Source organism: Genypterus blacodes, unplaced genomic scaffold (assembly GCF_046128005.1).
Source record: "Genypterus blacodes isolate CSIRO-AG114 ecotype Tasmania unplaced genomic scaffold, CSIRO-AGI_Gbla_v1 ptg000045l_1, whole genome shotgun sequence".
Taxonomy (NCBI): Eukaryota; Metazoa; Chordata; class Actinopteri; order Ophidiiformes; family Ophidiidae; genus Genypterus; species Genypterus blacodes.
This window is the reverse complement of record NW_027466858.1, coordinates 1,000,166-1,025,037: the sequence shown is the minus strand read 5'-3', so window position 1 is coordinate 1,025,037 and position 24,872 is coordinate 1,000,166. Positions and strand designations below refer to the sequence as shown.

The window sequence follows — 24,872 nt, the reverse complement described above, 5'->3', positions numbered from 1 at the left end:
ACCATTCCCTGCCAGATAGTCTTGTGCCATACCCTTATCAAGCAGTCAAGCCATTGTTCTTTCGTAGTTATCTACCTGTTTTTTGATCTTGCTTGGGACTGGAGTGCAGCTCGGCTGAAAAGCCAATTAGGCTGGCAACCCTTGGGAACTCCTGGTAAATCCTTCCAAAGCACGTCTAACCTCGCTCTTTATTTCCCACCTGGCTGTCTCAATCACACAGGTGGGAGGAAAGGATGAAGGCACAAGATTTGGGGGAGGAGAGACGTCGGAGTCATACATCAGAGAGAGGGCATCCGGCTAAATATTCTTGGAACCTGGGCAATATGAGAAAGAGAAGTTAAAGCGGTTGAAGAAAAGTGCCCACCTGGCTTGCATGGAATTAAGTCTTATTCTTAGTCTATATTTTGTGATCCGTTCAAATGAAAAATGGCTGCTCAGTCCCTTCCAGCCAGTGCCACCACTCCTCTAGTGCAAGCTTGATAAATAATAGTAGTTCCACTCAGCAAAGAAGAGCTTCCGTGCCTTGTCATCTACTTCAAAGCGCTGGGGTAGAACCGCCCCCATTCCAAAATCAGAAGCATCCACTACCACAACAAGAGAAAAGATGTGTTGAACACAAGAGACAAGAGGAATCAAAATAGGAGGAAGACATAACACAACACCCACTGAATGACAACCACCTTTGCCCACGCCTTGAAGTGAGCTTTAATCATGACAGATGTCAGAGAAGAACTGGATGCTACAACACCCTTATCAACTGCCTGTGAGGGCTAAAACTGCTCTGTTCCCCTCTGCCTTCATCTAATCTTTAATCTTGCTCCTTCATATCATTATCTATTCTATCATCTGGCTTCTTTTCATGTCTCCTTTTATGTCGGTTAAAATGCTTACAACCAGCCCGTATCAAAATGGGACAACATTTTGTGCGTTTAGGACCCAAAAACATAGCAAAAGTCTGTGTCATCAATTTGTGTAGGATAAACAAGAGATGTTGAAGCTCCACACGTTTGGGTCGTCAAACTCTGTGGCCACAATGTTAAAAAAACATTATGTGGAATCCAGACCAGGAAATAGAAATAGGAGCAATTGAAACTTCAGCATTAATGAAGGTGCCTGGTGACCAAATTCAAAGGCAGAGGAAGTAAAGGGGCTGCAACTTTCCCATTAGAGGGTGCTTAATTGAAAGACAGAAAGAATCCCTTGTGGTACCAGACTTCACCTTTTGCAGGGCTAAATAGGGTCCAGTAGAAAATCCAAGCACTTCAGAGGCCACGTGCATGCACAATAGTGAAGGAGAGGACAGCTGCATGCATTCTGGGAAATTGTGTCTCTTGGCACAGGTTTTGCAGAAATTTCAACAGTCAGCTTTAAGGCTGGACACTATCAAGGTGAGCTGCCATGGAAACAAGACACTTGTGCTCCATGACAATTTAATAGCAAAGAAAAGATTTGAAAGCTGAAAGAAAAGACTGAGTGCTGCTGATGCACTAATGAGAGATACACCAGCGTCATACACCATGTTCTGCTGATAGCCCTGACAGAAACAGACATTTTTGCTTTGAGATCCTTGTGACTCTACCTACTCAGGATACTAAAAATGAGTTCCGTGTGGCACCTATCCCCTTTCAGCTTGCTGCAACCATCAGAAAGTTTGGGTTAGACCAAACAACCAGAAGATTTCAAGGCTTATTTCAACGTTTATTCTTCTCCCTGAACTGCGGTATTTATTTTTCAAATAAATACACATCAGTCCGAGATATTTCTTGCGAGGACATTTTAATTTGATGACAGGTAATACATTAGCTTTATTCTCAAAACAGATGAACAGATTGAAGCTTTCACTCGCCTGCAGCTTTCAATAGCATTTCAGATGGGAACTTTCAATAATGCAGTGATTCAAGAAACAACACATACTGTACCAGAATATTTTTCCACAGAGTGCTTGAGAAAATGAATCTTATGGACAATATTATTTTGGGCTGGTGGACGTTTAAGGGAAATTCCACACAGCATGACAATTTACTTTATTTCGGGCTTTTTCTAAAATCCTCTGTCACCTCTGATTACAATGAGCTGAATGTATCAGTTACAGATGTGCTCTGCATGATATTCTACCTGAGCCCTCTGTGTATTGTGGCCATATTGGCTCTATTGGGGTTGAGACAGTCGTACATTACACTTGCCAGCCTAAGTTTGTATGTGTTCCTGAATATGGATCCAGTAAAGCATTGTCATGCTTTTACCACAAAATTCTCAGTCAGGAAAAATGAAATAGATTCCTCATGGGTAAAAATGCCTCCAGGTATTGTCATTTCTGTTTCTTCCTCATCAATTACATTTTGCTCACATGTAATCATCTGTGTCCATGGCTACAGCTTGGCAGTGATACAATCAGAAACAGTCATTCACTAAATACTTCACTAATAAATGGTCATTACAAACAACTTTATTTTTCAACTGCACAATATTCACCAACTAACACACTAACCACAGCTTTCATAGAATGTAGAAGCCATGTAAGTCTAAACAAACAATACAGTGGCAAAAACAATAAACAATAAGAAGTAGCCGAATTCGGATGTGATCACTTTTCCCTGAGGTCCCTGGGTAATTTTATGAAAAACAGACACCCCCTAGTGTTATTAATTGCGTCCGTATCCAACGTGTGTTTTTACACACAACTCATGTACACAGAGGGAGTTCCTAAGCTAAGCCAGTTAAAAGGAACACACACTGCTTTTATCGCAGACCTTTGGGATGTGAAAATTACATGTTCATAAAATGCTATGTTGACCCTGACACTAGAAACACACAGCAGGCGGGACTTCAAAGAGTCAAAGTTGCAATGTTGAGTTTCACTTTATGGCATTACAACCCACTGATGATGCTGCACCAGCTGCTCCAAAGCTGCTTGGTAGGGATAGGTGATGCTACCATTTTTTTATTTGATAACTAAATTTTATACTGATACCAATACCATATAACTATCATTATTATTATTATTCTTATTATATAAGAATCACAACAACAATGCAAGGCAAAAACAATGACAGTGAATATTTAAACTTTTGAATATTTAGTTTTTATTAATTGGTACAGGACAATCCAAATTTATCCAATTAACTCAATTGCATGACTCCACCTGCCCATCACAGCTTATATATTGCAAATTAAAATAAATGCAAACCTGAGAGTTTAGGTCTCTGTTCCGTCTGTGAAATTTGTCAAAATATGTCATGAAATAGGCAAATCAATATGGCCAAAAGGATCTGCATTTTTCTGGTAATGATTGATAACTGTATAGTGCCTCAGTATCTATGTATTACCCGTCTTCATATGCATATCCCTGGTGCAGGTTGATCTATACACTGCATTGACAGGATACAGTGGAGAGCCGATACCTGGCAGGACATGTGTCTCTGGACAAAGTTTACTAGAACAACTCCAACCTTACACACACGTTCAAAATTGTTCGATTCAAAGTGCACGGGAGGCAATTGGTTTGACAGCACGTGTAATGGAGACTGCAAAACTTCATAGCCAGAGGCATTTGCCAGAGTAACAGTGGATGAGAATGGCAAGGGTTAGGCTCACTACAAACAATCACTTCTCATCTCAGTTGCATCCACAATCTTATTTGCGCTATACATCTGTAGGTTGGCTATGCAGTGCAATGTATTCAATGCATGTGTATGTTCATAACACTGGTTTTACTTGGCACAGTAAGTGATAGCTTAATTTTAATATAGAGACCAGAGAATTCTTGAGGCAGACTGTAAAAATGTAGCAGCACAATGGACAATGAGCTTGTCTGTGGTTTGGACTGTGGGGAGTCTGATGGAAACCTTACAGGGCTGCCATGAGCACGCGAGGTCAGGACTGTGGACTATGCTGACATGGACTTCTGGGCCTGAGCCAGAACCGAGCAGAGAGGAAACTGAACCCTTGTGTCTTCTCAGCAACGCTCCCTGGTCTTCTTGTTTGTCTCAAACTTTATGTCAAAAGCGATATCGTGCATGTCTGAGATTGAACATATGGCCGTAACACTGACAGTTTATTTTGTTTGCAATAAAGTCAAAGCAATTTCCCTCACATGGTAACTACAGATGTATGAGTGGTAAATTCAAGGCAGTAATGCTATGGGAATGATAACTTGAATAAGAATTTTAGTGAATGGACACAAAACTGAATTTGTAATACAAAATAAATGCCAAAGGTAATCGGTATTTAATTTTAGGTTGATCTGACACTAGCCTTTTGACATGGGCTTCCCCATAACTAAACAACCACAGATGTGACTAAGCATCCTTTTCATTCAAGTTCTGTTTTCCATCCATGCGTTGAACTTCACTAATGTCTGATGAGAGCACCAAGTCTTTTGTTTAGTCTTTTGTGAAGTGCTGGCAAAGCCCCCCTTTCACAGTCAAGCTGTCAAGAGAAGCATGTTGTCCTAAAGAATGAGACAGGGCAACATCTGATTAGCATTCACTGCATTATCTCCACTCCCTTGGTATTTTATTACCACAGGTGCAGGGGTATTCATTGATCAGATGCATGCTACAGAAGACGTTAGGCCTTAATTGAAAACAGCTCTATTTATACACCTGCAGGCACTAAAGGTCTCCAAGAGAGCACAGAGAGGCGGAAAAGAGAAAGGAGGGGAAAAGAGACCAGTGAGAAAAAAAAGATGTGCTTTGGGAGACATACAAGGCCTACAGAGAAAACAAAAGGCATTTCCAAAGCAACATGGCTACGGACTGACAGGGCCAGAAAGCTATGCAGGTGCCAAACGTTTTTGTTCGCCCTTGTTTTTTTTTTTCTGTCTGTCTTTCTTTCTCACACACACACACAGTTTTTTCAACTACCATTTGAACAGATAACTAGAGGTTAATCTCCATGCGCTGATATTTAATTGGTTTTCTAACCACTACATTTACTTTGTTCACGGTACAGCTGTCAATTTGGTTAGAACACAATACTGTTTGTGCTAATGACCTTCACAGGTGGTTTGCTGCATCCTTAGGCTTATGTTTTCACAATGTCACCAGTATGTGAGGTCATGGGGTCAGACTGCTGGAAGACCAATCAGGAAACCACAGTGGAAAGAGCAATGCAGACATTGTGCATTAATTTCCACTTTTGTCTTTTGAAGGTTGTCAAATATGCAGATATGAGAAAGTTATATCCCCATCCTGTGAATTAGTTTATTTCAAATATGTGCATGTCACACTTGCCTATAATAATTAATTAGCCGCTGGCTTTGCAACAACAATTCAAACATTAGGAGAACAATTCTATGGCCACAGTGTGTAACAGCCATTAAAGACAACACACAGTAATAATAAAAGCATAGAGGTGAATTCCAAAACAAAAAATAATTTACTGTAATTCGGGATCATTGAGTTGTTACAGCAGCAAAATAGCTGATCAATAGCTTAAATCAGAGCAGTGGAGCATAGGTTTCAATTTCACAACCTTTCCAATGGGACTGGGGAAAGCAGCATCACACTGTATCTAACATCACCATGAACCGTTGGGACCAGATGAAAGGCTTTGCGACCTAATATGACTGTAACTGCAGGTGTGGAGGCTCCTGTTTCACCAGTGTCACTGATGTGCTGCACATTTGGAAGAGCATCTGAGAGTTCAATCAAATGCAACACCTAGCAGGTAAAGGCTTAGATACCACGAGATACCGTGTGTGTGTGTGTGTGTGTGTGTGTGTGTGTGTGTGTGTGTGTGTGTGTGTGTGTGTGATTATCTAGTGTCTGTTCTGGCTTGTCATCAAAGACGACACTACAACCACTTGGGCCTTTCAAGAATGAGAACATTTCTGATGCTACCCTTCAGGAAAGGTAGTTTGTTTGAGAGCATTGCAATTTGTAATGCAGTCTTTCAGCCTGCTGATATTAAAATACATTGGAGGATTTTGTATTACACATTTTGACCTCGCCATGACCCGCAATGGCTTCAAACCGGGTAGGGATCATTAGAGGACATTACAAGCTTCAAAATGACGGAGCGTTTGGCAAATTTATTCCATATTTTGGTGAAGTTATTCCATATCAAGGCTGCTGCTGTACCTGATGGCTGGCTACTACTGGTTAACTCAAATGTCACATTTATACTTGCAGGTGTCAGCGGCTATCCCTTCTGGTGCTGGCTCCAGAGGAGCAGAGGAGAGGTGCTACAATGTCATTCATGCCCAGGCGCAGCTCAGTTGTGGGTCTCGCAGTACTTGGATGTGTCTGGAGGGAGGCTTCTCGACCAACCAGGCAAAAGTGTGCCTGATTGATAAGTGTTGTGCTATCCATAAAGTAACACTAAATCTCGGCAGAGATCCGGAAAATCATCTGGACCCACTGTATGGCAGCATTCTAAATTAGGGAACCAGTAATGCAGCGCCTTGAAAGAGGTACAGTTACAGTACAAGCAGGCTGACATCAATTTTTTATTGAAGTGTCTATCACATGTTTCAGTTCTTGTATTTGTGCTGCAACATTGTTGATTGCCTGTATTGTCTCCCCATTTGGCTTGTAGGACTGTGTCTGTCAGCACAGGGCCAGAGCAGCAGTCCGGTCAGTGGAGCCGACTGAATCCACTGACGTGGCAACATTCTCCCACTCCAGCAACTTTCTTTTATTGGTGATCCAACTGCTGAGACCAACAAAAAGAACACCATCACTCCCTTCCATCTCGGTGACAAGGGTGTCGATCTCCGCCTCAGTGAAGTTGTTTTTTTTCCACCTTGCTTCTGTATAATTTCACTATTCTGGATGAACTGCTGTCCGAGAGTGGCTGGTTTAATATGATTTGCATTCACCATTTATGGCTTGTTGCGGGAGTGGAGTGGGCCGCAAGTGTGTTTTTTGCACTTGCACCTCATTTCACGTCAGCTGTGATTTATGACCCTAACTTTCTCTCTGTGTACGCCATTTCTCTGATTTCAGCGTCCCTCAAAAAGTCTCACATGACACCAATTGTAATCTCTCTCCAATGTCCCCCATGAAATACAGAATTCAATTCAAAGTTATGTTGACGCCCTATAGAGCTCTGCATAGTCAGACACCTGCCTACATTAGAGCTCTCCTGCAACACGATGTCACCAGCAGGTCTCCAAGGTTCTCTGATCATGGTTTGCTGGTTGTTCTTCAGGCTAGGCTTAAAATTAAAGGACACTGTGCCTTTGAAGTTGTGGCTCATAAACTCTGTAACTCTATCCCATTAGAGTTAAGATCTGTATACACCTTATATTGTGTTTTCATCTATATGTATAATTATGCTTCATTGTGACGCACTTTATGACGGCCATGCTCTTGAAAGGTGCTGTATCAATAAAGATTACTTACCTACTTCCTTACTTAGATTTGCCACTGGCTGCTTGTGACAGAGACCACACCTACACCCGTTGGAAAGCAATCTGATCACAATGCATTTTGTGAGCATTGCATGTGACCTTGTTATCTGGATATGTATGTTTCCCACCCTAAACATCTGAACACCATAATAATCTATTCCACAGCTGACACACAAATCCTCCTCTCACTTTTCTGATGCGTGTCTGCTTCGAGGTCAGGGTTTGCTCTCCCTTGGCAACAAATACTATTATACTACTATTCAGACATTAACCAGATTTTTAGAATATAACAAACTTGCTGGTCTTGGTTATTTGACCAATGGTGTTAATTTATCTCACCTGTTAGTTATACAGACACTAAGGAAAGGATTGCTGATAAATTAACTCACATGGTCTTTCTCCTGCTGTAGAATGCATTGGTCTTTGCAGCCTCTGCAGCCTGTGTGGTTGCTTTCTTCTCCTTAAATTCCTCTCTGCTCAGGACTGTGCCCTTGTGGCCAAACTCTACCAGCTGGCGGGCCACCTCCCTGCTCTGGGAGAGACACGAGAAGGAGCTGGTCAGTCAAAGAGAGTGGAGATTGCCAACAACCTGGGCCTGAAATGCTCACACATTCCCCGTTATTTTTATTTGAGGACATCTGTGCAAAGCAAAGGTGCAATGAAATATGCTAAACAAAAACATTAAATGTTCCTTTATTTCACTCTCCATTCTAAAAATGACTTATTTTCCATTATGTAACTGCAATTTTATGTAATAATTTAAATTTAGGGATTGTAAAGGGTGAGGATTCAAACACAGGCAGAACAGCTTCAATAGATCAAATTGTTCAAAACCGAAATGTTTTAAGTCCTGAACTAAAAATGCCCGGGCAAGGAAAAAAACTCAAAAAAACACAAAAGGAAATCCACAAGTAAACAAAAGTGCAAAAATAAACTTACACAAAACAAGAGAAACCAGGCCGGGGAACAAATGAGGAATCCAGGGAAATGACCATGAGTGGAAAAAAGACATTCAAGGAGTTAACTTGACAAACTATAGAACAGGAGAAACAGGGATGCAGAGATAACAAGGAAAACACAGAATCCAGGACTTATGACAACAAGATAACATGAAGCAAAAGTGGGAGAAACTGGGTGCAACACAGGAAAACAAAATAACATGACAACCTGGCAAAAAGCATCCAAAAACAAAGAGTATAAATAAAGTTAGAATAATGAGTGAACGAGGATCAGGAGGTGAGGGGAACATGGAACAATGGGAAACTAAACAGACACAGGTGAAACCAATGAGTATCAGTCAAGAGGAAACAAGAAAGGGAGATAATACAAAATAAAACAGGAAATGGAGGAAACACAATCAAACACCAGAACACAAGATCATTACAACTAGTGTCACTCTTTCCAGCCTTTTGTTAAAATGTTCTTCACCAATTTAGTGATTTATCTTACAGTGATTACCTCCTCCGCATCACAAGTCTTACATTTAGTTTGGTTTTAAGCTTTGATAGTGATTCCTAACATCTGCACGGGCCAGTTTACTTTCCTATCTTTTAAAAATATCTTTGTGCATTTTTTCCAGTGCCGTTTCAAAGGGTTTGTTTAGCTTCATTCAAATTACTGATTGCAGACTTACAATTCCCTGAGACCACATCTAGTCAAGTCATACTGTCAAATTCTGTGGTTTGAGAGATCAAAGCTTTTACCACACATATTCAAAGAATGTCATACTACCAGATGTGAGTTTAAGACTTCTGCTGGTCCCAAAATGGATCTGAGAATTGTTGTCTTCCTTTGCAAGACTCATTGGTCAAGGACTTTTGAATGAGCTGCTCACAGTCAACACACCAGGATCTGACTTCATATGTTAGCCTGGCAAAAGAAAGCACTAGTGTAATGTCTAACTACTTCACATTTCTGAATAATTATACTCTTTCACAAATTGTAAATAAGTGCAAGCAGGAAAAATAGGTTTGGAATGATTTTATTTATCAGCACTTAGGCCATATCAGCCTGACTGCACAGGTTAGATGACCTGATCTGCCTGCACCATGTGACAGCACAGGGATGAATGAATTTGACAGTGATTAACTGCAGCTGATTATTGGGTAAGATATGACTTATCTGTGTGGACACAGGTGTTCAAACAAAATGAGCAGCGTGAGCCTTGATGTTATTAGCGAGTGTGCCATCTACTGGGAAAATGAGGATACACTTTCTTGACATATAGCCATTAAAAACTATTTAGAGTCCAATAAATAAGGAGGACAACAAGGGCACATAAACATGGGCACAACTATGAGGCAATGTTTTTTTAAGAGGACTTATTTTGCTTAAAACAAGTCCAAATGCTCTAAATACCCCAACTTTCATGCAACAGATTCATCTCATTTTTCCCATCTTCATGAGAAGAATTTTACTAGTTTGAAATCTTGAGATGATGAAGATAACTTATCTACATTTTCTCATTAAGTAAATTTCTAATTTCTCGATCAGCAGTTCCACATATGAACCCGAAGGTAAAAATCAGTGCTCGACTGCCACCGTGCGTCTAGAAACAGAATAGCAAGCTCACGCAGCAGCTGAGAGATTCCAGAGCAGCAACTACATTACCTAATGCTGAAAATGTTGATGTGTAAAATGTTTAAAACGACAATAAATTTAGAACAACGGCGAATTATAAGTTTAGATACATTTAAACTGTGTCCATCTTAACACCTTGTTCTCCAAATTCCGTGAGAACTTATTTTACTTACATCTTTCAAACAGGGATACAAATTTAAGCATGGATTGAAACTATTTGTGGAATAGTTAATGATAATAAATCACGAGAAACGTCTTTACACGCATATTGGTATTTATCAGGCAAATAGGTCGTTAAATTGTTGAATGAAATGTTTTTCTGTTAGTGTCACAGACTTTCTCATGTCCTGTGTACATGTTCAGTTAAATGTTGGGAATGTCCCTCCGGAGCTGCCGTAAAGGTCCGATGAGTTCTATATTGTTGTATAGACTTTATATCAAAATCAAGTTAGGTCATTGCTTACATGGAATAACATCGTCGCCGTCCTGTGTCCTTATCTGACCCCAACCTAACGATGACACAAACCCTTAATCCGTAGTTACATTAGGCAATCTAAGGCAGCGTTCTAAAGCTTACATGAGGCATTTATAATGGAGTGACTCACTTCCAAGTAAAACAAATCCACAGACGTAATTCTGGAGTCCAGATAATCCTCGTAAACCTTAAACTGTGTGATGGAATTGTCGTGTCTATCAGTCGCGTTGTCCTCCATGGTGCGTTGTTAATGGCTGCTATGGTAACCGCGGGAAGCACGTGACCCCTCCAGTCGTTCCTGTCACGTCATATTTACTCGAAACTAAAACGCCTTTCTTTTCCCTCTCCAAACCCGGAATTCCTACTACCCCCTTAAAACACCGCTGTTGAGATTATGTTTCCATTTAGGCTGCCTGTCCACTATGTTTGGTCGAATATTCATGTGTATACTTGACTCTTATCAGTATTGCCACTTCTGTAAGTAATATTCTTGCGGATGTGGAGTGCAGAGACATGAGGAAACATCTTCATGCGTGGGAGATGTCTCAGTCAAACAAAGGTGGAATTGAAAAGTAAGTTTCTTGTGTTCATAATCTACCCCACATCTACACACACAAATTGAAAACATTGTGTTTGTTTGAGTGTTCAGAAATGGGGTTTTTTTTTTGTATGTTCAATAGAAGATAAACATACAAACCTCACCCTGGTTATGCCTCCCAGTTGGACTGAGTTCTGCTACTGTCATTGTTATGATTGTTCCTGTTAGTGATTATGATTGGTTGTGTTAGTTATAGGTGTGGGTCCTGGGTTTAGGTAGAGGATTTCACACAGGGCGTAACTGTAAAAGTGCTTGATGCTCTGTTGGCTCTCTCCTGGACCGCCATGTGTGTATAACTGATAAGAGTATAGGGAAGAGAAGTGTGAGCCTATCAGTTATTATTCATGAATAAACAGAAAGGAAAATACAGCAATGCAATAGAAATGTATTTAATCAACAATCATACACTTTAGCATAAAATGAGTGTAGGATGAAATCAGATTTCAAAGTGAAATCTTCAGTAATCCACAGGAATACAGAGGAGAACAGTTCTCCCCTTTTCCCTGTGTATTCCTGTGGGAGAGGTGAGTAAAATAGTTCCCTGAAGTATACATGTATGTGTACACACATGTAGATGTGGAGACAATGTGTGTTTCTTCTCTGAAATTTCTCAGAATAAGGACACTGCTGTAACCATGAGACAGTGGATTAAACTTTTATAATTCTGGATGCAAGAGGCTCCAGATGAGCAAGAGCAGAAAGAAACTCGTTTGCTCCACCTGGGGGCAGATGACCTGTGTTACTATGTGCTTGAACTATGCGCCACTGTCCTCTCTGATGCAGTCAACCATACATCTTTGCTTTAACACTGGATATGCAGGAAAGACATTCAGATGCAACACTTTCTAACCCATGTTTACCAGCTAGTGAAATGTTGCCTTCAAGGCGTTGCAGTTTGCGCGTTGATTCCTCGACAAATGTGCGTCCGGAGTGATTTGTTAACGCGGGGCTTCTGTAGATTCGTGCCGGTCAACAGCGGCATTTCGACGACAAACTCTGGATGAATGAGCGTCCTTTAGAGTTCAGGCATGCACCAAGTAGTGAGATCATTGGTGTTATAAATATCCCAATGCCTGCAGAACAACTCCAGTGCCCAGGAGCGCTGCGTTTCCACGCGTGTGCGCACGGTGACCCAGAGAAACACAAGCACCGCCAAAGGAAGAGAGAAGTGGCGTAACCAATGTCTCCTTTTTGGAAGAATGAAAGTTCCTCTTTACCTTCTGACCTTCACTCAGCTGATGTGCGCCGTGGTAGAAGCAGAGCGCGTCTTGTTGAAGCACCAACTTCTGGATGAAGGGAGCCGGTCTGGACGCAGGACTTGCAGGCTGTACTGCAGGGTCGGCATCGGCTTCCATCTCCAGATTCATCCCGACGGCAGAGTCAACGGAAGCCACGAACCCGACCAGCAAAGTAAGTTGTTCACTGCTCAAGAAGCACTGTGACTAAATTAGAAAGATAAAATGTAAAATTGACGCACGGGTGAATCCTGTCCATTCTCTGAACTTGCATTTGCTGTTTTTGAATCACTTATACTGTGCATTTAACTCCACTGTGTGTTGTAAATGTGACGATTTGCTTTCATTTTTTGCGGAGAGGTCGGGTAAACTGACTGACAGAATCTGTGATATGTGGCCATCTGGTCCACGCGTCTTGTTCAGGTCTCCCTGGGATGTTGGTAGATGGACTATTTGTAGAAGTAACAGGTGCTGCAGTGAGACACCAGAACGTGCTGGATGGACAGTCACGGTGCTATCATCATACTTTACGGCCACACACACAACACTTATTCTGAGTTTCCACTGGAAAATAGTTTTGCTCCAAGTACATGTCAATAAAGGCAAAACGTCTGGTATGAATAAAACCATGCCATCATCAAATATCTGTTTCTGATTTTACTGCATCATAAGATCTCTTATTGGTTGGCTGATGAAGCCAAAGCTCATCATAGATGTGTACTTGTGAGCATATGAATAGTTAAATTCCACCTTGTCTCCACCTACTGTTTTAGACTTTTGCAGCTTGGCTTGTAAGCCAGAGTGTTTGAAATATGTCACCAACTTTTTCACATCAGTCAGAAGCTTGTCAACTTCAGGAGCTCTATTCATCCCAGCTGAGGAGAAAGCATGTGACAGGTTGGCACAGCAGCTCAATCATTTGAAGCTGCGCAGAGCCACGATCATGTTTGGGGAGTGACAGAGACAATTTGATCTCCCACCCTCTTGAGTTTCTGAAAAAGTAAAGCTTGAATGTTCTCTCTTGTCTTTGATGCACCTTCCAGAAAAGGGGTTGCACAAAGCCCTATCCCTCATTGATGTAAGGAAAGGAGTGCCATCTTTCGATCATTTTCAGTCCAGTTATTTGTCACTATACACCCATACTGTCAGGTCGTCAACAGCAGACCTCAGTGTTTCTTCTCTGTCATCCAGTCAACGTGATACAGTGATTGGATGGGGCAACATATCTCTCAAATCAAACTTTCCAATCCTGGCTGCGGTGTCAACAAGATGCTACAACAACAAGATGCTTTGACACACACGGTCAAAAGGCCGTAGATCTGCATATACATTTTTTTTTGTTAATTTGTCAGTTTCAAGTTATGATTTCACCCTTCATAACTTGACGCATGTGGTTTTTCAGACCTAGTGGCAGACTTGTGATCACTGTATGAGAGCACTTTATTGCATTTATCACTGCAGGCAAACTACAAAGTATTTACCATCACTGTTGCATACAATGGAAAGACTGCCAAATGTCTGACTTTAAATTCCTTGGTTACACAGTTTTAAAGTCGCCTTTCTTTAAAGAAGCATCCTTATCTTCGTTCGTCAGGGATCTTTGTTGTTCGACTGTATTTAGGACAGCTAACCAGACACAAACAAGTGAACAGGAGGCTGAGTTTGTATAGGTTGTATAACTTGCGTCTGGAATAGACATGCACAAAACAGCATGAAAAGTGGGCAGAAGAAAAATATTGTTTTTGCCAGAATTTTGCACCCACTTTCAGAAAGTGGGTGCAAAATTCATCAGGTATGATGTTTGTCCTCGCAGGTGTCCTGGAGCTCTTTGCAGTTTCTCAGGGGGTCATCGGAATCAAAGGGGTCCATAGCAACAGATTCCTAGCTATGAATAAACGAGGACGGCTGCATAGCACTGTAAGTAGTATTACACACTAATCTTCACTAAAATTGACCAGTTATTGTTTTTAGTGACTATTATTTGGTATTGTGCACCATGGTATATTGACTTGACTTGAGCTGGACTCATATTTACCCTTAGGAAAGACATTTTCTATCTTACAGTTAAATTCACGCTGACTATGGATTGTTGGAGTTAACTTTGACATGAATACTAGGTATAAGATCATGCCTAGACCTTGATATAATATGTATCCAGACACAGGCGTTGAGGACCAGACAGTACTTGAAGGAGGGGTGGAGGCTACATCTGTAAAATGAAATGGAGGAGAATAAAGGACTGATGGTGGGGTCACTGAGTAGGGGAAGTGGAGAGATGCATGGGAGTTAAAGCTGACACTCATAGTGGGCCTATAGCTTTTAACAAGCTACGTTGGCCTCTCTGCCTCCTAGTTAGTTGGTTAGTTTTAGTAGTAGACACGTCCTCATTTTATTTTTTAGTAGCCGTCATCCATTAACCTCCCAGGCAAAAGAATACATCAGGTGTAAAGGTGTGTATCACAACAATCCAGTATATAAAACTGAATTGAGTGTGAAGGCTAGTTAGTGTAGAAAATGTAATTATTCAAAGGCTGATTTTAATTATCTATGATTAGGAGTAGGGGGGTCGTTGAAAGAGCTGGTTATCTGGGATGGATGAGAGCATGTGAGGTTCAGGATTGCGTTCTGCCTCTCAGGCGTGTCGTTCTTGTTCAAGTTCACATGTAGCTAAGGTACATTAAGTACATCCAGCCCATGGAGATCAAGATTGTTGTTGTGAATGTAAGTGTGAATTGCCTGATAAGATCGATTATTGATGCCAAGTCTGGCGGTAGATAAGGCAGCACCAAATCCAGAAGGAATAGGTGGGATGGTGTTCTGGATATCTGCCTGATTTACGGATGACTTGGTAAAAATGTAAGTGGAACTGAATTCTTCCTGTTCCTGTGAGAAAGTGTGGGTCTGGTGGTGTAGTATTGTGTGTACAGGTACAGGACCTTGAACTTGTTTATTTGATTAGTGGCTTATAAGGGTTAAAATAAAGTTGCTAAATGCCCTTGGTTACTAAGTGGTGAAATAAAGGTTTAGGTGGAAGATTGGATTGAACTCCATAGCTGCTTAGTTTTGCTTTGCCAGAATGTAAATATGAGCGAGATCTGCTCTGTGATATGGGATGGGATGACGAGAAAGATTGTAGTTTAAGGAAGTAAGGGCTAATTCAGGAAGCGCCTCAGAAAGCCAAAGAAAGGCATGGACTTTCTTTCATTCCCAAACCTACCTGTGTTGGTCATGATTGGTTTTGATCGGATCATTAGTACTTGGGTTTAGGCATATGAACCACATAGGAAAACAAGGAATTCTCCTCATTTTGGAAAAGCTGTTGGGTCTTTTAAGCATTGAAATCATACATATGCCACACAATGCTAAAAGATGATACTAAAAGAAGTGTCTAGGTCTAATGACAAGTAGTAAGTCATCTTTTCTTTTCATTAGAGAGCTTTATGGTGCAGTGGTTTGCACTGTTGACGCTAATCAAGACGTTTGCAGGTTTGAATGTCTGTGCTGAATGCATAAGTCAGTGTTGACGAAGAGCTTTAGCATCTGTACGGTGTAATGAAATTTCTAAATCTAACAATAGCATGTCATGTTGTAATCTTTAGAAATCTGAATTTGTAAGGTGTTTCAAATCCCCCCCACAAACAATAAGTACAAATCTGGCAAAAGCAGCATGGTCTTGAAGCCATAAGCTAGCCATCCATCCATCCAGCCAGCCACTCACACTGGCAAGCTGTACAGTATGTAAGAACCTTGGCAGCCTATAGATGCAGCTCAATAATAGCGCATGTTAATGGGAAGAGCAGATTATGTCCTGTCTGGGAAGGCTGATAATATACAGCTGAGTATGCAAGAAAGTGAAAATCAATATGTTGAGTTAATAATGAGCCAGACGAGCAACAATACCGAGCCAGAGAGTGTGTGACTGTAAAGTGCATCCAACAGGCTGTGGGTGTTCATGCTGCATGCCAACAATGTATGCCCCCTCAGCTCCTCTTGTTGTTTTATTAATGTCATTCATATCAGCAGGTGGAGATGTGGTGTTATTAATCGTGTGAATCACCACTGCTTGTTAAAAATGCCCTAATGCCAACTGAACTGTTCCCTGTTAGGCAGATGATAGAACTTACAGAATGTAGTTGTTATTTCCCCTCATGAAGTGAACAATTAAACTGCAAGCTTTATCCAATATGTTTTAGAGCTAGAGCTCCAACTTTTTCAATCCTCTCCCCTTGTGCCATTCAGAGGTCAATTATCTGTCAACATGATCAGACCTAAACTGAGACCCTTGGAGATGCGAGGTTTCTATGGGTCAAGGGGAAACAATTAGATAAGCTGCAGGGGTCCCAATAGCAGGACTCCTAATTAAGACCCGTGGCCAGATTGTTATAGATCAACATCTCTGAAGATGATGAGATTTATTATCTTGCTCAAGGACATTTCAGTGTGGGGGACGATGTCGCCTGGAAGAAGTGGTTCAGTCAAGTTCAGTCAGACGCCTTGAGTAAGTCAGTCTTTTGCCCTTTTGTGTCTTGTTACTTCGTGTTCTGTTAGTTCCTACTGTGTTTTTTTGCTATGCTACTTGATGCTGACACATCCTTCTAGCGAGATCACAGACCCTAGCCAAGCTCAAGCTGTTGAGCTCCGACTGCCTCATCCTGGTATTGTTAGTGCAGACGTGGATCACTATGTTATCAAAAGGTTTTAGGCTATGGGAGCTATGTGCATGGAGATGGTTCCGAGCTGGATTAGCCCTGGTGTCCGCCAGCAGTGTAAAATTGGATCCTTACGTCAGGAGCTCTGCCAGCCAGTAAACAGAGAACCTTGGCCGGCCTAGCTATTCGAATGCTGCAGTCGATCGAATCCCCAATAACTAGTATCTGTGGAGCCACTAGGGAGCCTCAATATATAGGTGTTCCTTGGTAATGAATGTAAATTGTTGTCAATGAGAGGAGAGGAAGCTCTGTGCTAACAAAATGTTTTATATACCTACCTTGCAATGGGAGAATTTCAATTGAAGCACTAAGAAAAAGAAACTTATGAAGGCAACTTATATATGATGCATTATGAGTAAAGTACCGTTTTTGAATATTATTGTGATTGTGTCATTCAGGTCAGGTTTATTTTGAATCAATTTGATTTCACCACAGACCAAACTGAGGATGGAGAGCCACTGTTACGGATCTGCTGACTACTGATGATTGAAAGAAGCTTTGAGAATTCCTCGGATTGCCTGTGAACTTTGCCAACTGCCAGAGTGGTAGGACAAAATCCCCCCGGGCGTGTGTGTTATTTTATGTATTGCTGTTTTACCAATAGATGTTTTAATTTCACAATTTTGAGGAACAAATGTGTTATTTCCAAAATAAATGCATGGGTATGAATAGTTTTTGATGAGCCTTAAACCTGTATTCCCCCCATAAAGAGGCATTTGTGCATTGTGCACATAGCGGAATGATGCAATAAAATTTATTAAATAGAGAAAGACAGAGAAAAAGATCTCAGTCTGCAAACCTAAACCTTAGTTTCATTGTTGTTAGACATTTAAAGCACATTCTGAAGGCAGTATTCTTGAGCATTTCTCTCAGGATTATATTCTCCATGACAGATTGTTTACAGTCTGCTTTGTGTTATTACTTTGGTTTCAAGCTGGAACACCAATAACAAACAGCTAGGTCATGTGAAAACTTAGTTCAGCAAGGGAGCAAACTGCATTCACAACTTTAACTACAAACATAAGGAGCAGTATGAAGAATGTTATTCTTAAAAACGTTTTTTATTTAGCGCTTTTCAACCCTAAACAGTTAACAGTATCAGTAATTCAAATATATTCCGGAGTAGAGCTCAGTCACAACGAACACACATTACATTTTCTCAATGATGTTTGCCTTTTATGTTCAAGGTAATTTTCAGTTTTCAACCACTTATTGTTTGTTGATTATTGTTTTTAACTTAATCACTACAAAATAATCTTGAATTACTGTTTCAAAATAAACGTGCGAAATCCAAATAATTGTTTGAAATATTTATTATTTACATACTGTAGTGGTCTATTCTTTTTTGTAGACAGTCTTTACATTTAGCGGAACTAAATAGGCAAAGCCTAACTAAAGATAAACTTGACTTAAAGAGAATGACACAAAATTAGACTTCGGTGATTGCATGTTGTGATGTCGTGAGTTTGTACATCAGACATGATTTCCCTTCCATCAACAAGATAACTTTTTAAGATTAAAATGCAAAGTCAACCAATGAATTACCAGTGGAGTCCTGTATCTGTACTTCAGAATAACTGCAAAGAGAATAGAACTTCATAAGTGGTCCGCTTGGGGCCAGAGCACAGGCACTAAGAGCTAAAACTACCGATCATGGGAACAGTACCCTTTTAGGAGTCTGACTAATCCAGCGTGGCATAAGTCTGGTTTAACAGCTGTGTAAGCGTTATGATTTTAACACAACATATGATCTCTGCAGTCAAGCCTCACCCATTAAAATCTATGTAACAGCAGGGATGAAAGCATCTGTGTATTCCTGTGTGTGTGTGTGTGTGTGTGTGTGTGTGTGTGTGTGTGTAAGGCTGGAGTCTGAGTAGTAGTCTGTAGATGTGCAAAAGTTAAAAGGCATAGCAAGTCACTTTGTATAACTTCAATGTTTGTACTGCTCTCTTGTGAATGGCATGTTTACTGAATGCTGGAATGGCATCATTTTCTGCTGTACTGCACTCTTCAGCAAAGCAGAACAGTTTGTTATTTCAGAAATGGAGGAGGAGGTTATATAAGGAAGTCATATGACAGCATGGAAGCAGACATCTCTGAGTAGATTTCCCACCAAAAGTATTTTGGGGTAGAAATCAGGAAACACTGAAAAAGAGGGTCTCACATTCTGACACTAAGCTATGGGGTAGCAGGGTAACATATACATTTTGACATTTAAATATTGTTCTGCATTTTGAGGCTGTTGTACTTAAGTTGAACAAAACGCCTAGAATTCCTCAAAAATGTTGCACCCATTCAGTTCTTTTGAAGTCAATGATGAGAGTTGATATGAAAGGGATATTGACATTACGCCCCTTGCACTGGGATTGTGCCTCTACTCTTCCCTATCCTGACTCGTGAAAAAGGCCAAGTTGTTTTGTTGCACCTGTTCTAACTCCTCCCTCGGTTTGCCGTTGTCCCTTGTCTGAGGGACACTCACTTGTTGTAGTTTGTTGCTGTTGTCATTGCTGTCCACAGCATATTTCACACCACAGGATTTGGACTCTTTGACAGCTCTATAGTTTCAAGGATGATCTTGAATAGACATTTGTATGGCTGTGACCAACTCTCACCAATTACCGATTTACGAGGACCAATTTCTTTGCTGGCAGGCTTGTCACTGTTGGTGCTGCATCCCCACTGGGACATTTTTAGTTTGGATGAAAAATACTTTTTGGGTCTTTGAGGAGTCATACATAATTTATTAACAATGAGATACCATCAAACAATACAAACCAATAGGTAGGTTAGGTTCACAACTTATATAATCATTGCAATTTTGCATTGACAGTCATTTCAGATCAGATTTTGAGATGAATTATTATATGTTTTTTTTCTTGTCTTTCTTAAACTCTTCTAGGAACGGTTCACAGATGACTGTAAATTCAGGGAGCGTTTTCAAGAGAACAGCTACAACACCTATGCCTCAGTCATCCACATGAATCACAGGACTGGTCGCGAGTGGTTTGTTGCCCTCAACAAGAGAGGGAAAGCTAAGATGGGCTCCAGTACACAGGTCAAGTCCCAACATGTCTCCACTCACTTCTTGCCCAGAGTCAGCCTGCTTGACAGTAGTGAGCTTGCCTTCACCATCACGGACTGGAGCAAGGAGAGAAAGAAAACTCCAGCAGCCCTGCCACACAAAGCTAACATCCATGCAGGCTCAGCGGCGAGACGGACACAAGTCAAATACTGGCCTAAGTACCGATTTGGATGAATTTCACGGCGTTTGCCAGAAGGAGACATGGACATGGTAAAAACAGACACTGGTCATTCGGCATGTTCTAATAATTCCAATTATTTGTGTGTATAATGTTCTGTTTTGTATACTAAGGGCTCACTAGTTTCACTGTTTTCACTGTTAACAGTAAATTATGTAACTAAAATGAGAAATCCTTATGTCAGAGTTTTTTTTACTTTTTATTCAAAGTGATGTACATGGAATCTCTTTGTTTTTTCCCGCCACATTTTCTCTATTTTCTGCTATGCATATTCTAAGCTTTCTTCATAACTATGAGAAATTAATCAATGTATAGTTTACAGAGCATTAAGAAAAACTTTAGCTATGCCTGTGCTTGATGAAAGCTTACAATGTTGGGTCAAACTGGCAACTCTCCAGGTGCCAGTCCAATTTCTTGGTCCATATGGGGATTCAAACCCGCGACCCTCTGGTTGCCAAGCCGAGTCCCCTATGGACTGAGCTACTGCCGCCCCTTCCACCAATGAGCTATGTTCACTAACAGATGACTACCTTTGTTCTGAGAAGAGCTCCACCTGTGTGTAAAAATCTGTCTTCTGCTTTGTATCATTTCAGTATTGGGCTGATGTTCTCATCCAGAGCAGGCAGCCATTCAGTGCCTTGCTCATGGACACATTGAGAGGACATTTGGCTGTAGCTGGACCCTTCCACTGCTGGGACTGGTGCTTTGACCATTCTGTTTCCTGACAATCTGTTTTACTACAAGGCCATAATCCAGATTTCTAGCATGCCTTCCAGCTTCTACTGGTGGGGCTGGTGAGGCAGTGAGGCACTGGTGGAGGGTGAGCAGGTAGACAGGGAGACATGGAATGTGATGAAATCAGTCATATTTTTCCATCAGGTTACACAAACAAGGTTTTGTTATATTATATATACTTAGCCCAAAAACAAACACCAACCACCTGTCCTTTTACTGACACCAGGCTAAAGGAAATCAGCATGAAAATAAGGACTTGGCGCTTGACAGCTGTGGGGGATCAAGAAGAAAACTGTCCATCAAAACCATAGTTTTAGCAACCAGCTGTCACCCAAAAAATCCACAGTCATGACCCTACGACATTCCACCCAGGAGGAGCTCACTCCACCACCACTGCAGGGATAAAGATGCCGGGCATGAGTGGAGTCTTGTGTTGAAGAAGGCTCAAGCTGGAGGTTATCAGATGGTATGGCAGCAGGCATGACATGGAATGTGGAGAAAGACATTGATTGGCTGAAAGGATCATATATCCAGTGTTGTTTTAACCTTAAAACTTTCAAAGAACTGATCATGCGTTTAATCTGTACAATGATACAAAGACATGCACATGTGAGTAACAGTTTTTACAGTCTGTCTCAAAACTTTAAATGTAATGTGATTCTGATCTTATTGTTTGTAATGATTAATCCTGAAGTATTTTTACATTAAGGGTTGAAATAGATTGTGAGGGGAGGTGTTCCACCTTGCTCCAGTTACTACCTCTCTGTTCTCCTCATAATGGATGGGGTTCTGCAGACTGCAACCAAAGGTGCCAGCGTAGCACTAAACATATTGATTTATTGTTTTGTTTCATCAAATTGGCTTTTTAGTATTTAGTTAGTAAGAGTTAACAGACTCAGGCTGTGGGTTTGGACCGGGCTTCCATGTTTGGGTTGTTGTGTATTTTGTGTTGCATATATTGGGTTGGGGTATTCAAGTTCTTTTAAAATTAGTGGTCCTTCGTGGGACTCTTTAACTCTGGGTTATTAATATGTTTGCATCTTTTTAAGTATCTAGGAGACTGAGTTCCGTAAGGCCAATGTAATCACAAACTTACTTTGGGGCAGTGTGCTTTCCGGACATTTATTTAATTTTATTTTATTGCTGTAGGAAGTCTGGACAGTACATTAACACTCTCGGGGTCCAGCTGTCCAAGCATGACACACCACTGTACTCAAAACACAACTGTTTGTTTTTTATTTATTTATTCAACTTATTTGTTGAGCATTGCAGTAAAAGGTATTGTACTCCAGAATTGTTGTCTGATATAGTTGCTTCCCAACAAGGAAGTTGCCAGTCTATTGGCTCCCCTTTCCTTGTGACATTTATATACAATTCCTGTTGTGATGGCCCCTTGGTTTGTCCTGCGTGGGTCTTTCTCCCATTCAGGTAGCTGCTTTCCTGTGTCAGAGGCAATAAGCACGATTGACTCCACCTGGAGAGGAGGCCTTAAAGCCTTCTTCTCCTCTCTGTTCTGGTGCTCTCTCACCTCCTGCCTCGATGGCTGGTGCCTGGGCCCTATGAGTTTGTTTGGTTTTGTTTGATTGCACCTTACAACACCCATTCATGTTGCACTCTTATCATGGCACCCAAGCACTTGCACTTCATACTGATCTACTAACAACCACACAGCATACTATTATGTTATTGCTTATTTTGGTAAATTAAAATTAAAACTTTTGTTTAAACCAAACCCTTTACTGTGTGGTCTCCCCTTTTTGTTATGATCGAGACGAGCGGTCATAACACTATGTTCGAACATTAGCTATCCTACTGCAGTATATTGAAGTTTACAAGCTTGGCAGTGGATACATGGGATGTTAACAATTAAAATCGACTTTACAGAAACAAACACAAAGTATCAGCATGGCCTAGCGATATGAGAGCCTGCAATGGTTCATTTCAAGCCTTGACAGCCGTGTGTGCTTTAGAAAGACACTAGATCCTCCTGATTTCTCTACCTGCTCATATTCCTATTAGGTCACACTGGACTACTGTGTCAGCTAAATGCCTGAAATGCAAAATGTACAAATGTAGTATGAGCAGGCTGCAGGCCAAATGGAAGTGCAGGCTTAGCAGAGATATGCTGTGTGAGCTGAGTGATGCAGTGACAAATGTGTAGAGGGGTATAAGGCACAAAAGGCATGATGACATAAGCAGCAAAGCACGGGGCACTAAATATCACAGGGGAAAGGCACTGCAGTTCCAGGAGTGTGTGTGTGAGTGTGTGAGTGTGTGTGTGTGTGTGTGTGTGTGTGTGTGTGTGTGTGTGTGTGTGAGTGTGAGTGCGTGCAGACACAGGGATGAGAGTTAGCAATGTTTCTCTCTCTCTCTCTCCAACCACAAGCCTTGTGGTGAAGCTGCGCTGGTAGGTTTGTTGACATTGGGTGTTTTGATCAGAAATGAGATAAAATATGTAGACATGTGTACTGTTAACACATTACAGGTCTTGGCATATTGAGAATATATATAATAAATAAGGAGTAAGGGTTGAAGCAGAGGTTTGACAGCCCCTTCCCCCAAACCGTCCTATAACCAAAAGCTTAGAGTTTATGCTTGTATGAAGTTGTTAACAAACAAGAACATTTCTATGAGCGACAATAATATTTATTGATAATTTAATTACAGGAATCACTCATATTAAAAAGGAAATGTTTCTGTTGTGTGCTTGTGCAAAGCTATTGCACTGTGATGTAATGTCTCCTCTTTGTTTTTTTAATTGCATTTTAATTAGCAACAGAGCTTCAAAGTAGCAGTTTGTATGATGAACATTCACTGACACAAAATGGTTCATTTCATGCAAAAGCAGTGTCTTATTGAGATTTGTACATAGTCTATGCTTTTGGAATCTATTATAGGCTTGGGCTACACCACAGTATAAGACCGAGCTTCTTTAATAGAAGCATGTAGTTCACATATAAGCCTTTTGATGGCGATGTTGAACTATTTTCCATGGCTCTCTTATGAGAACGTGTCCACACTGTGGTCTTATTACGACTACTCTGTTGTAGTATTTGTAGTATTGATGTATTGATCGCGTTTTGAGTAAAAAAAAAGGAAGACAGAAGTTAATGTTATAACCACTCAAAGCTTGTCTCTTTTACCCACGAAAATAAATCCCTTTGTAAGCTTCAACAAATCACGTAAATACTTACTGGGAAAAAACGTATAATAAGTAAGAGAATTGGAAATTATTCTTTGTTGTGTTTAATATTTGGCTTTAATCAATAGGTCTCTGTCTCTGTCTCTGTCTCTCTCTCCTTTCCTTTACCCGTTTTTCTGTCCATGTCTTTATGAAGTATATTTAAACAATTAGATTTCCTTGTTTGTTCACGGCTTCTAAGAATGTCACTCAGTCAAACGTGACTGATTTGCCTCAAATGCAGACCTCTGTGTTTCATCACATTTAAACCAGCATGTATCCCTCATTAACCAATAATAATATAATTCAATACAAGAATCTTCTGCCACCGAGTTCTGAGGTAATTAAACAGACCATATATCATCTTTGTATGACTTTAAATTCCAATAAATATGTTTTAAATATGCAAATGTATGGAATATGTGATTTCATTAATTGAATATTAATTTATATTTCAACGGCCAAATGGGGTCTCACAGGGGAATAAGGGTAGAACTGAAAAACCTGTTTCAAATAATAAAAATAATAATGATAATAATGATAATAATGTAAATTGTGTGATTTTTATGTAATTTTAAATCCAAATCAATAAAATCTTGGTGGCATTTACTTATTTTTATTTACAGTGTACAATACACTGTGTTTGTTATTTATATTGTTTTATTTTTGTTCCTAATTTTTAACACTAGAATAAATGTTGACTGAGACAAACATCATATCTAATGCATCAATGATGCTTGGC

General features: G+C 40.5%; 2 protein-coding genes across 2 annotated transcripts in view; one reads left to right on the top strand and one right to left on the bottom strand.

Moving 5' to 3' along the window:
* Window positions 1-10,650, bottom strand: part of cfap299 (cilia and flagella associated protein 299) — a 32,495-nt gene extending 21,845 nt beyond the window's left edge. The window contains exons 1-2 of the mRNA XM_076149358.1: window positions 10,543-10,650; window positions 7,747-7,889 (exon numbers count right to left, since the gene is read on the bottom strand). Coding sequence (XP_076005473.1) covers window positions 7,747-7,889; window positions 10,543-10,650 — 251 coding nt within the window. The remainder of the gene's footprint in view (window positions 1-7,746; window positions 7,890-10,542) is intronic.
* Window positions 10,651-12,209: 1,559 nt separating this feature from the next.
* fgf5 (fibroblast growth factor 5) lies at window positions 12,210-20,210 on the top strand. Its single transcript, XM_076149325.1, has 3 exons — window positions 12,210-12,420; window positions 14,059-14,162; window positions 19,854-20,210. The coding sequence occupies exons 1-3, from the start codon at window positions 12,210-12,212 to the stop codon at window positions 20,208-20,210; spliced, it is 672 nt and encodes a 223-aa protein (XP_076005440.1).
* The last annotated feature ends 4,662 nt before the right edge of the window (window positions 20,211-24,872 follow it).

Excerpts from the sequence above, each read along its gene's own strand:
- fgf5 (XM_076149325.1), top strand. The coding sequence starts at position 12,210 with ATGAAAGTTCCTCTTTACCTTCTGACCTTCACTCAGCTGATGTGCGCC. Across the intron at positions 12,421-14,058 it reads CCACGAACCCGACCAGCAAA|GTGTCCTGGAGCTCTTTGCA; the intron begins GTAAGTTGTTCA and ends TTGTCCTCGCAG. Across the intron at positions 14,163-19,853 it reads GAGGACGGCTGCATAGCACT|GAACGGTTCACAGATGACTG; the intron begins GTAAGTAGTATT and ends AAACTCTTCTAG.